General features: G+C 35.9%; 1 protein-coding gene across 1 annotated transcript; it reads right to left on the minus strand.

Moving 5' to 3' along the window:
* Positions 1-562: 562 nt before the first annotated feature.
* On the minus strand, positions 563-8,905 carry LOC149383992 (pre-mRNA-splicing factor ATP-dependent RNA helicase DEAH1-like). Its single transcript, XM_089628410.1, has 27 exons — positions 8,747-8,905; positions 8,436-8,543; positions 8,214-8,350; positions 7,949-8,119; positions 7,767-7,844; positions 7,397-7,483; positions 7,255-7,288; positions 7,121-7,175; positions 6,954-7,013; positions 6,687-6,758; positions 6,432-6,495; positions 6,263-6,342; positions 5,769-5,836; positions 5,609-5,666; positions 5,349-5,469; positions 4,954-5,022; positions 4,499-4,588; positions 4,289-4,375; positions 4,043-4,158; positions 3,649-3,715; positions 2,079-3,116; positions 1,875-1,937; positions 1,487-1,610; positions 1,291-1,391; positions 1,123-1,185; positions 954-1,026; positions 563-861 (listed from the first exon to the last, which is right to left on the minus strand). Exons 2-27 carry the CDS (start codon positions 8,533-8,535, stop codon positions 812-814), a joined length of 3,126 nt encoding a protein of 1,041 aa, XP_089484536.1. The 5' UTR covers positions 8,536-8,543; positions 8,747-8,905; the 3' UTR covers positions 563-811.
* Positions 8,906-12,126: the final 3,221 nt, after the last annotated feature.

The following is a 12,126-nucleotide window of genomic DNA, read 5'->3' on the forward strand; positions in this document are numbered from 1 at the left end:
TCAGTTATCATAAACTGTAGACTTACAAGTTTACAATTAACAACAATTATAAATATTTAAATCTACAGTTACTAGTAAAAATGTTCAAAAACATAATTATTACTATTTTAGTCGAAATTATCAAAATTACTATTAATTAATGCCATTTTCCTTTATGAAATTGCAAAAATATTGATTTTACTCATATATGAGAGAATTTTGTTTGTTTTTTTAATTTCATGTCAATGTTTATTTAGTATTATTTAATTTTTGACAAGCATTGCAAACAATTGCGAGAAACAAAAACAAGAGTCTACGATAACCAAACAAGATTACATTTAATTTCAACAAACACCGGACTGGCTCAGAAATCATTTTTATTTTTTATTTTTTTTAACCGTGGTGTCCGAGTTAGACCCGACTAAAATTCACAAGGCCTTGGCATTATCAACCGAGAGACTCGAATCGGAGAAACCCCAAGAATCACCCTCACCACTAGACCAACCTTGAAGTTTCATTTGATTTTACTTCATACAGATATTTCACTTTATGATATCTAAAACTGATTAGTCGCTATTTGCTGTGTCTTAAAATTACTAATACTCGAGAATTATTTTGAAATTCAGTGCATGTCGTGTGAGACAAAAAAGAGTCTTACAGCTACATTCATCCTCCTATGCAAATTAAAGTCTCCATGTGAGGCTCAAGTGTCCAAAACCCTTGACATATTATTAATCAAACATATATTTTTCACATTTTTTTACCAGAATTCGTGTGTACTAGTATATACACAAGCATAACGATTTCTATCAATTTTCTAGCTTCGCAGCTCTTAATCTCGCGATGCTCGCCCTTGTCCCCGTGGCATCTTCTTTGACGACGCTGCAAAGGCATATAAATTTCAGACATAAATTAATCAGTCATTAAATAACGAGAGAGAGAGAGAGAGAGAGAGAGAGAGAGAGACATCATACAGTCTTGTAGATTCTTTAGCTGGTAATAAGGCGGGGCTATCTCGATCAGCCACTCCGGCTTTACTTCAGTAACCTGGAATTTGGTAGAGGTGTATTAGTCCAAATATAAACAGAACTACTTGGTAAGGTAATATTGAGCTTATGAATTCCCTTAGCGGGTTGAAGTTACCTGTCTTATATATTCCTTCATTGTAAGAACCAGTTCATGGTAAACCACCCATCTAGGAAGCACCTAGTAGTCGACAAAAAATAAAAACAAAGAAATGAAAATTATGTTTATGAGGTCCCAAATGCCAACGAGGATAGCTAAAGAAGGAGACGAGCAATTCTTTATTACCTGAGCCAACCCCGAGCTGGGATGAATATGGACAGTCTGTGGATGTTTAACAGTTCGGTACGATCCACACTTTTGCAACTTTGCAGAGTAAGGGAAGAATCCTAAAATGAACATTGTGTCTGATTTAGTTTTGACCATCAACATCTGGACCAGTATTTGGAATTTAAAAAGGTGATAATAAACAAAAGATAATTACCAGATGCTATGGACTTCTTTATAGCTTCTAAATTGTTGGAATTCGATACGAGCTCTATCTCAACTCGTTCCAATAGACCCTGAAGTTGGTCTCTGATGTCTCTTGCGCGTTTCATACTCCGAACCTACAAACATTATCAGCTACATGAGAGCCCTCCTGTATGAAATAGTTTTGACGATGTTTTTACCAAAACAGAGATCTACTTTGGCAAATCAAATAAGCGGTAAATAAACTCCATATTAATAGAGCATTATAACAATTTTTAAACAGACACCAAAAGTTTGCTTAGATAATCAAGCAACATACAGCTAAAGCCACGCCCCAATTTCCAGATAATCACTTCAGAAGCTCAATGAGAATTAAGGCAGTAAAAGTAAGAATACCATACCTGTATATAGTTTTCATAGCACCACTGTGTCGAATAATTTGTCTCCCTCCACGAAGAGTAAACCTACAAGGTAAATCATAAAGAGCAAATTTGATCAGGACTGTTTAATCGTATTTCTATATTAAACAAATAAAAGAAAGGAAATACAATTTGCAACCACAAAAAGAACAAAAGAGAGTGAAGTGAACAGCAGAGATCCCAAACCTTAAGTAATGCAAGGTGGTCTCCCACATCCCCCGAATGAAAATTCATGCGCGCATTGTCAGCATGGACTTGTTTGTCCTTGGGCCGGTAAAAAATCGAATTCCCAATAGAAAGCATGGAAGCAATGGAAATGATCTCGTCCGAGCACTTGTATTTCTCCGACGCAACTATCATTTTGGAGAGCATGGGATCAAGAGGAAACTCTGCCATCCTTCTACCTAATTTTGTCAACTCGCCTATTTTATTCAAGGCGCCCAACTCAAAGAGCAGTTCGAGAGATTCAAACAGCGACTCCGAAGGCGGTGGATCCATAAAATCAAACTTTGACAAGTCTTTAATACCAAGGCTCATAAGCATAAGCACCACATTTGCAAGGTTGGTTCTCTGTAATTCTGGCACGGTATTGTCACTCAACTTGCTGTAGTTGTAGGCCTTATATAGTCGGAAGCACTTCCCAGGGCCTGTTCGACCCGAACGCCCTGCTCTCTGATTCGCCGATGCCTTGGATATGTAAGTCACTAGCAAAGACTCCATTCTAGTCTTCGGATTGTAAGACTTCATCTTGAAATAACCTGGATCGATCACATATTTAATCCCATCGATTGTCAACGACGTCTCAGCTATGTTTGTTGCAAGAACAACCTTCCGTGCCCCTTTGGGAGTGGGTTTGAATATTTTTGCTTGTAGCTCCGTTGGCAGGTTCGCATATATGGGACAGATGATCAACTCGGCGATCTTTGTCCCCAAACCTTTAACTCTATGCTTCAAAATTTCTACGGCTGTTTCTATTTCTTCTTGACCGGTAAGGAACACGAGTATATCCCCGGGTGGCTGGGTCACGTGGATCTGAAGGGTGGTCACAATCGCTGCATCTAAATAATTGGCCTCTGGTTCTTTCGTGTAGTGTATTTCCACAGGGTACCGTCTTCCAGGTATTTTGAAAATCGGTGCAGCATCAAAAAAATCACTAAATTTCTCCGCATCAAGTGTTGCACTGGAGATGAGCAGCTTTAGATCTGACCTATACCGCGCGATATCCTGTTCCGCGAAAACATGAATGTCAGATATATATATTCCTGTATATCATACTATGGCAAACCTCTGTGGTAAGAATGGTTCAACGTAAAAAAGACAATCTATGCACGAGAACACTATCAAGGAACTGCAAAACCATTTTTTTCAAAGAGAATTATATATAGATATAAGTAAGCTAGGCAATTGACTAGGCTTGGGATTTTACATAGAAGGTACACTACTAGTGACAAAATCACAAATGGTTTTGGCATACACAAAATAATATAAAAACACACAAAGCTTGTGGACTTGTTAGCTATAACTACTTCCTATCATAACGTAACAATATTCTATATACCAAATAACTAGACCATTATACACGTTAACAATAGGGTAAATCCAAAATTCCTTGTTGAGTAGTAATAGCAATACTACATGAAACTATGACCTAAAGCATCCGACCGGGCAGATTAAAAAAAACATTTCTAGCTGAATATGCAAGCAAACGATTGATAAAATAATATATACAAGCGTTGAAGAATCATTCTCTACTTACTTTTACCAATCCAAAAAGCACATCAGTGGAGACTGTTCTTTCGTGGGCCTCGTCCACCATCACAACACTGCGACATTGGAAGACACAAGTGAGATATCATAAGATATTATTCATTTGAAGATGTACTGAAAACTAAATCTGCAATTCAGGGTTTAGAATCCAAGTTAAAATGCTAACACCTTGGCTTCACCTTCATCTGAAATTCGTACTTGTCAATTTTAAACTTTTCAACAAATAAATTTCCACTGCCTTCTGACATATTTTCGGTACGAGGATGCAGAAATCAGAGTTTGGGAGAGGAGAGAGCGTTTTGTTTTTCCTATCAATAAAATTTGTGTTTCTACGTAAAAGCAATTGGAAAACAATTAAAAAATAAATAAATGTTTGCACTTGCCTGTAACTAGCTAGATCCGGTTCACTAAGGAACTCGCGCAATAGCATTCCATCGGTCATGTACTTCAGTACAGTCTTGTCAGATGTGCAGTCTTCAAATCGAATAGAATAACCAACCTGCATTTGACATAACGTTGTTACTTGTTACTACAGGCAAGGAAGAACTAATAACATTGTCTTCATTGATTACAGATCACTCAATCTCATAGCAAAGAACTAAACAATAAGCATATCTACGGAAACATACCTCGTGCCCAAGTTTGACTCCCATTTCTTGAGCAACCCTGGCAGCAACACTCATAGCAGCAACTCGTCGTGGTTGCGTGCATCCAATCTGATAAGTACATAATAAATAAATATAAGATAATTTGCCTTAGCAACTCTTCATCTTCTTATTTTATTTTTTTTTTTTTTGAGCTGGTTGGTTATCAGAGTATATTATGAGGAAAACCCAAACCTTTCCGCGCTTTGTGTATCCAATTTCATGAAGATATTGAGGTATCTGCGTGGTCTTCCCGGAACCGGTTTCACCAACAATGACGAGAACCTGCCATTGGCATAACAAACCTACATAAGAGAACTCCATGTGCCATGATGCTATCACAAAAAACAGCTCCAAAATCTTATTTCTTTAACTAGTGAAACCCCGGAATGGGAAGATCTTACAAAAGCAAAGAAATTGTTGTAAATAGAGAAATAGGATTATTCTATGACAGAATTGAAAAGACTAGTTCAAAAGACAACGAAAAATCGCTGAAAGGTTCTTAGCTGATGTCCATAGTGATGCCAAATACTTAGCTTTCTTAAACATTTTATAATAATCCGTTGCAAAAAACTTCACTCCAACGCTTTTAGACAAGCATTTTTAAGAAACAAAACAAAAAAACAGCAAAAAAATAAATTGAAGCAAACCTGGTGATCGTCAATAGCCTTCAGCAATTCATCACGATATTTAAACACAGGCAGAGTTTTTCTATCCTCCTGAATGGTTTAAAAAAAAAAGAAAGTAATATCAGTAGAATGTAACACTTGCCATCTGAATTTTTTCTTATTTTATTTTTTGCTTTTTTTTTTATTTTTTATTTTTTATATATAAACAAATAAACTTACAGAAATAACGATATGCGGCAAGTCATGTTTTTTTTTTTCATGGAACACCATCTAAAGCATATATGTTTATAGTACTTTTTCCTTTATATAAATATGTATCTAAAATAGTTTACATATTTCTAATTACTTATGTTCCGAATGAATAAATGGAAAAAAGATAGTTTGATAGAAACACGAGATCAAAAAACTAAATCAACCTGAAGTATTTCAAATTTTGATTGCGCTTTTGATTTCTGTAGCTCAGTCTCCTGCTCGATAAACTCATCACCATCCATAAGCGAATCCTCGATTTTCTCAATCTGGTCCTTAAATATGAGCCTAAAGTAGAAAGCATCGAGTGTTAACTATATAAAAGGGTCAGGCTTGAAATATTGCGCAATATGCATCTTAAAATGTCTCCCTCAAAAATGAGGACAGAACCATTAAAGAATAAGAAAATGAAGGAAAAGAAACTCACTGATAATCATCATTTGCTTGTTTTTTGTTCTTTGAACCAAACTTCATAGTTGCCTTGCCTAAAATGCCAAATTCAGAATAAATATATGTTAGATAAATCGAAATGAACCCAAAACTAAGAACATTTGAAGGAGAAAAAAATCGAAGCAAAAAAACTCTACCAAGTTGTTGATCCTCCCACGCCTCCTGTTCTGCAAAAGGGTTCTTTTTCTCGGTCGCAGTGGGATCTCTACAGAAAGACAAAGATAAAATAGAGTCAATATGCACAGTGTATTAGTCTTAGTATTAACGCTGGTCATGATTAAGTGTCTATGTTACACAATTTAAGCAGATGTTAATTAGGCTTAGTATTAATCGAGATATAGTAAATTAGTCTACTGACTTGGCCTTTAGCCATGAATTAGTTCTTACGCTACAAGATTAGTTGTTATCCGAAAAGATTCTATTAAACTTTTCTTTTGATTCCCATCTCCTATTTATCAACTACGATTGCTAAGCTGTATATCTATTTAAACTACCCAGTGAATAAAACAAAATATTCCGCCCCCACATATAATCAGCTTTTAGATAGTTTGTTCTACTCAGTCCCAGTCATGCTAATTAACTATAATCATGGTCGCATTCAAAAGGATAGTGGGAAGAGTGGAATGCTGACCTGTAACGTTGAAATGCCACAGCAAATCTATTTTCCTGACTGACGATACCATCCTGATCATATGCCTCTGGCATTCTGTACTGCTCTCCAGAAGGGAAGGAAAAAAAAAGGAAAATAGTTTTCAGAATCAGAACAGCCTATTAAATATTTTGTACATCAAATAAATTACCTCATTTCCATCATCAATGTCCTCTGTCTGCTCTCTTGCCAGCTCATATATTTGCTTCTTGTAGCTATTGGGAAAAAAAAAATACAAACAAATGAGGCTTTCGAGAAATAACTTGTTATTCCTTTAACTGTACTCCGTTAAAGAATTTAAGCAGAATAAGTGAAGGAATCAAATGTAGACTAGTCTAACAACCACTGCCAAAACTTGTTCTTACAGCCGACAATTAACATCAACTGGAAATAACTGAAATTTTACCTTTGTTCCCTTCTCTCTGTTTCTGTAATCTTGACATTCCCATACAAATATTGCTCGTCTTCGATATCATCTCTGAGATAAACATAAACAGGCCATATATTAGGGCAGCAATGAAGATGCAGTAACAAGCTTAGAAATATGCTTTAATATTAATAAACATTTTTTATTTTGTTTAAAGGGAACTCAATATCAAATACTGATCAGAAGTAGTATGGAACTAAATACCAAACAGCAGCAGTAATTTTTTTATAAATAAACTTTCCATACCTGATTTCCTCGAATTTCTTCTTTTCTCTTTTCTTCAAATACTCTCGTCTTGATTTTTTCCTGAAACAAAATCATATTAACAACTGAAGTCTGACCATCTTCTTATCTAACTTCTTTAAAATATAATAACCAAAAATCTGACAGTACTCTAAATTTAAGATATCCACCTTAAATTATCTAAGCCATCTCGCTCCATAGCTTCTGGTCTTCGGATAACCTCCTCTGTTATATATAACAAGCATATCAGTATCGTTAACACATCAACCGAAATACAATGCAAAAATCTTGATACTCTACTCACCTTCCTCTTTCTCGGTCAGCTTTCGTTGTGCAAACTGTCGGCATTGGAAGAATATAATGAAGTTTAGCAAGTTTAGATTTATACAAAACATCACTTTTTTATTTTAAATGTGAGCTGGTGATTATAAGCCGTTCGATAGTACCTTCCGGGTTCTTAATGTGTCTCGTTCTCTCAAATTTTTCTCCAATTGCTCTCTTTCACTTTGATCACGTAACAACTCTCCTTCCGACTGAATGCCATAACACATAAATAAACATCGTAAGCATGTCAGAATTCATACATTAAGAAAAATAAAATATTGCAATAAAGTCCCGATTCATATCAAATACCGAAGAAGAAACAGGTCACCAACGAACTTCTTATAGCTCCTCAACAACTTCAAGCACATGAAAGAACCACCATATAACTTTCTTTAGAAGAAACTCAAATTAAAAAAAAAAAAAAAAAATTAAAGATAAAGAAAATGAAAGCTTTGTGAAGTGGTAAATTGGGCATACAATATTTGAAATTACCTCGGAATCCTCCTTGTCGTCACTGTCTGAATAAGAACGCCTTTTAACCCGCTTCTTTTCTTCAACAGGTTCTATCTCCTGTACAACACCATGTAGAAAGAAACCATTGTTGGTATTAATATTATCATTACTATCATTAACCGATAATAAACAACAAACACAAACGCAGCCATAAAACCTACCTCGTAATCTTCATCAACGTTCTTACTCTTCTTCCTGAAACTTTCTCTCTGAGACAGCTCTCTCTTCCTTTCGGCAGCAACACGAACTTCATCGTCATTGTCGTCGTCGTCAAGCAAGGCATAAGTCTTCTTGGTGATCATCGCCGCTTCTCTCTCTTGCTTTTGGTATTGCTAAGGAAATAAGAAGCCATAGAAATGGAAGGTTACATTCTAGTACACACACACATAGATAATATACAAAGACACGATAAGAACGAAATTTTACATTCACAGCGGCAGTGGATTTGCGAGGCACTCTGGTAAAAAGCTGATGGGAAAACGCTCGGGTCGCCGCGGATGATGGCATTTGATATTCTACGACGAACTTGCTTTCCAGATCGTCCGGTGAACTTGCCTGTTTAGCTGATGAAACGAAACCAGAGTAAGGATAAAAATAATTATTTTTTAAGTATTTCTTGAGTTAAAATTCCTATAAGTACAGATATACCTAGGGCAATGAGGTATTGAACAACAGTCCGCTCGGAAGAGCCCAAGAGCGAAATCAGCTCATCTGAAACCCATCTCTTTAAATCATCTTCCACACCCATTTTCCTCTCTGCCAATTGCAGTAACGATTCAAATTCAATAATTGCATATATAAGTATGTTAGACTCGTGAGTAAGGAAATTAACTGAAACGGTTAAACCCTAACCACTAGGTAAGTTACTTCGATTTCGAACGAAAATTCGAAACAAGAACCAACACAACCAGTATATTTAAACAATTCGAGTAGAGAAGACGAAATCAAGGGTTCCTCACCGTGATGTGAAATACGGCCGAAATCTCTTCTCCTCTCGCTCCTTCTTCGATTCCTCTTCTTCTTCTACTTGAAAGCAAAAAACCAACCTTCTTCTTCGTCTTCTCTCTCTCTCTCCTGTTTTTTTCTTTGGTCGACTATATGGTGCGCGCTTTAATTAGTTATTTATTCGCTAATTTTCGATTTTTATTTTATTTTATGTTAGACCTCAAAATTGGGCTGGGCCGACCTTGACCATACTGCTTGATCTTGTTGAAAGGCCTGGGCCCAAAGGCCATCCCCGCCTATGACCAAAAAAAAGTCAAACTAAAAAAATATTTATTTTTATTCAAAATTTATGTTTTATGTATAATATAATTTTTTTAAAAAATATATTTGGCTTTCTTTTTTAGGCCTGATTTATGCCCATTTCACTCAAGGGCCGGTCGCGGATTTGAACATGGGTTGGGCCTAAGGTCTTATTCTTTAGGCGAAGCTCATTTGGGCTTGAAAAAAAGACCGGTCCAACCCTAACAGCGCATGAGACCCCGCCCTTGCTTTGTTCGGTGGTGCTATTTATAATTTTGCTGGTTACGTCAATAGTGTTTATAACTACTGATGTCAAACCTAGCAGGGTTATGAACACCACCGTTGAACCAAGCAGGGGCAGGGCCTCCTGCACCGCCACCGAATCTACAGTTGAGCCGTCGATGCAGTGGACACATCGACGCCTCTCTAGCGAGAATGTAAATTTGGTTGAGGGTCACAAAAGATAGCAAAATGATGCTTGAAAGGATTTCAAGACGATGTCTATTGTGATTCCAAACAAAACCGTAATCAATAGTATAATAAAGGCTTTACAAATTATAAGATCTTACACGGTATGATGTTTATAATATGTCAACGATTTTTTTTGCTAATTTAGCCAAGACAACTAAATTTTATGGATTGTGCTCATATTGATGGGATTTACACAAACATTAATGTTAAACAACATTCATACCAACCCGTTCGGTCCTAAAAAAATAACAATTTGGACTCCGTCTGGTTCTTGATTAAGCTCGGTTTGGGTCAAACTCTTTTAAAATTAAAAAAATTGTTAATCATTTTTTTTGTTTTTATGTATAAAAAGTAAACACTTTCATAAAATTTTATTATTATTGATATGATTTTTTACAAAGGATTTTGATTTGGACTTTTTAAGGCTAGGTTTAGGCATTTTTTAAGTCTGAGACAGACCCTCGGACCCGAAAGTGGAGGTCTTAGCTTTGGATTGGGCCTAAGGTCTTATTCCTTAGGTCGTCCTGCCCCGACCCAAAAATTTCCAGTGTTGGCCCTAATTAAAAAATTGATTATTTTTATTTAAAACTTATGTTTGTATGTATATAAAGAGTTTTCACACCTACGCTAAATTTTAATATTAATGACATAGTTTTTTTAATGGTTTTTGGTTTAGACCTTTTGTCACCACAAGTGAAACATAAGAATAGAACACTGGTACTTTTGACACCTCTAGCGGAGTACGAGCCCCCGCCATGCTTGGTTCGACAGTGGTGTTCATAACTGTGGGGTTGGCGTTTATAATTTAGTTTAGTCAACTATATTTTATGTACATTGCCTAAATAGATGATATTCAACAACATTAACTTTTTAACATTGGTACCTAGCATATCCTAGTTGGTAAATTCGCAGCACCTCCAAAGTGAAGGTTGTGAGTTCAATCTTCATTGGCAGCAAAGTTGTCCTTCAAAAAAACAACACTAATCTTTAACAACTTCATACTAAAATATATGAAGTAGGTGAAGAATATATGCCCCTAAGCCCTATCCGGCCCCTCAAAATTTTTAACATGTGCCCCGCAGGGCTCAAATCAAGCGCGGTTCAATCCCAACCATTATTTATTTATTTTTGTTCAAATTTTTTAATTTAATGTATTCATTACACGCTTAATTAAATTTTATTATTAATGACTATTTATTTTTTAAATGATTGTGGTTTGGGCTTTTTGTTACCCGATTTAGACTCTTTTCAAGCCCGGACACGGCTCTCATCGTTGAAGGTCGAAGACTTCATTCTTGGCCGAGTCTAAGTACCATTCCTTAGGCCATGACTTGCGTCCCAATAAAAAGTTTGGATCAAGCCTGACGCTGGCCTCTCTTTGATTTGGAAAAAGGGCCGCCCAAACCTATTTGAAATCTATAGGAGTTCGTCCGGGTAACAAATCATTATAGTAAAAAAAATAGTCAAATAAGCCACCGAAAGTCTAAGAATTGTTAGATAACCAACCTAATGTAAATATCAACTTCAACTTATTTACGGCATTCAAAAAGACAAAAATACCCAAAAACATTCCCGCTTATTTTGGGTTTTTTTTTTTTTTTTTTTTTTTTTTTTGTATTTTGGAGTGCCGTAAATAAGTTGAAGTGGTTATTTACAGAAAATTAACAAAAAATTGGTTATTATACAAAACGCTATAAGTCAAATGGCTATATAGTTAAAAGAAAGTACCAACTCAATCTTAAATTCTTACTTTATATACATCAGTTTGTAATTTGTTTGTATACGGTAGACTTGGTACTTTCTTGTAAGTGATTTTATTTAAGGGTAATTGTTGATATTGGATTTTATTTGATTGGGTTCAATTAGGATTAATTTGGTCCCGACCCAGAGAGTGATATCGAAGCCCGAAATATCATCCCATGAAGGACACCGAGCTGGGCATTGAATTTGAATCACGCTCAGCTCGGTATCTCGAAGCGAAACACCGTCGTGGTCACCTTGGCGAAGGTCAGCTCAGCCCCGTATTCCACGAGCTCAACAAATCTCTCAACCGTCTCCCAAAGATCCGGACAACACAAACCGACCAAAACGCGAACATTCCGTTCCTCCAAGATCGGGTCTAAGGTGATACGTGGCCCCCAGATAAGCAACGAGTTCCGATTACGATGTGCGACGTGGCCCTGAAAATTTGGAGCTCGCCTATCGCTTTCTACTGCTATTAATAAGAGATCAATAACATATTTATGAACAGTACAATCTGCTATTAACCCTTACGATTTATTATGTGCTCCCGAGTTTGTCATTTTACTGCTTCCGATTATTATTTTCATTGTTCATTACTAATTTGCGTTAGAGCCATATTTTGTTCATCTAATTTGCGTTATTTCAATTATTGTCTTTATGTTCATTATTTCAGATCAGATTAAATCTCGTTATGGAATTCTGAAGCCCATCTCTATAAATTCAAATCGATCATTTTTCATCACGAATTACTCCAAATTCTGTTTTGAGGTGATTTTTCACGTCAACAATAATCTATAAAAAAAAAATTCAGATTTTTATTTTTTCTGCAAAATAATACCCCTCACTTTTTAGCTGTGCAAAATAATACCCAAACAAAATT

The sequence above is a fragment of the Urtica dioica genome, chromosome 10 (genome assembly GCF_054948205.1).
Source record: "Urtica dioica subsp. dioica isolate 48M chromosome 10, U.dioica_male_clone48M_v1_H2, whole genome shotgun sequence".
Classification (NCBI taxonomy): domain Eukaryota; kingdom Viridiplantae; phylum Streptophyta; class Magnoliopsida; order Rosales; family Urticaceae; genus Urtica; species Urtica dioica.

Bases quoted from the DNA above. Each gene is read 5' to 3' on its own strand.
- LOC149383992 (XM_089628410.1), bottom strand. From the start codon at position 8,535: ATGGGTGTGGAAGATGATTTAAAGAGATGGGTTTCAGATGAGCTGATT. The intron at 7,289-7,396 runs GTACTATCGAAC...CAATGCCGACAG, and splicing joins ACACATTAAGAACCCGGAAG to TTTGCACAACGAAAGCTGAC. The intron at 4,159-4,288 runs GTATGTTTCCGT...TGTCAAATGCAG, and splicing joins GAGTCAAACTTGGGCACGAG to GTTGGTTATTCTATTCGATT.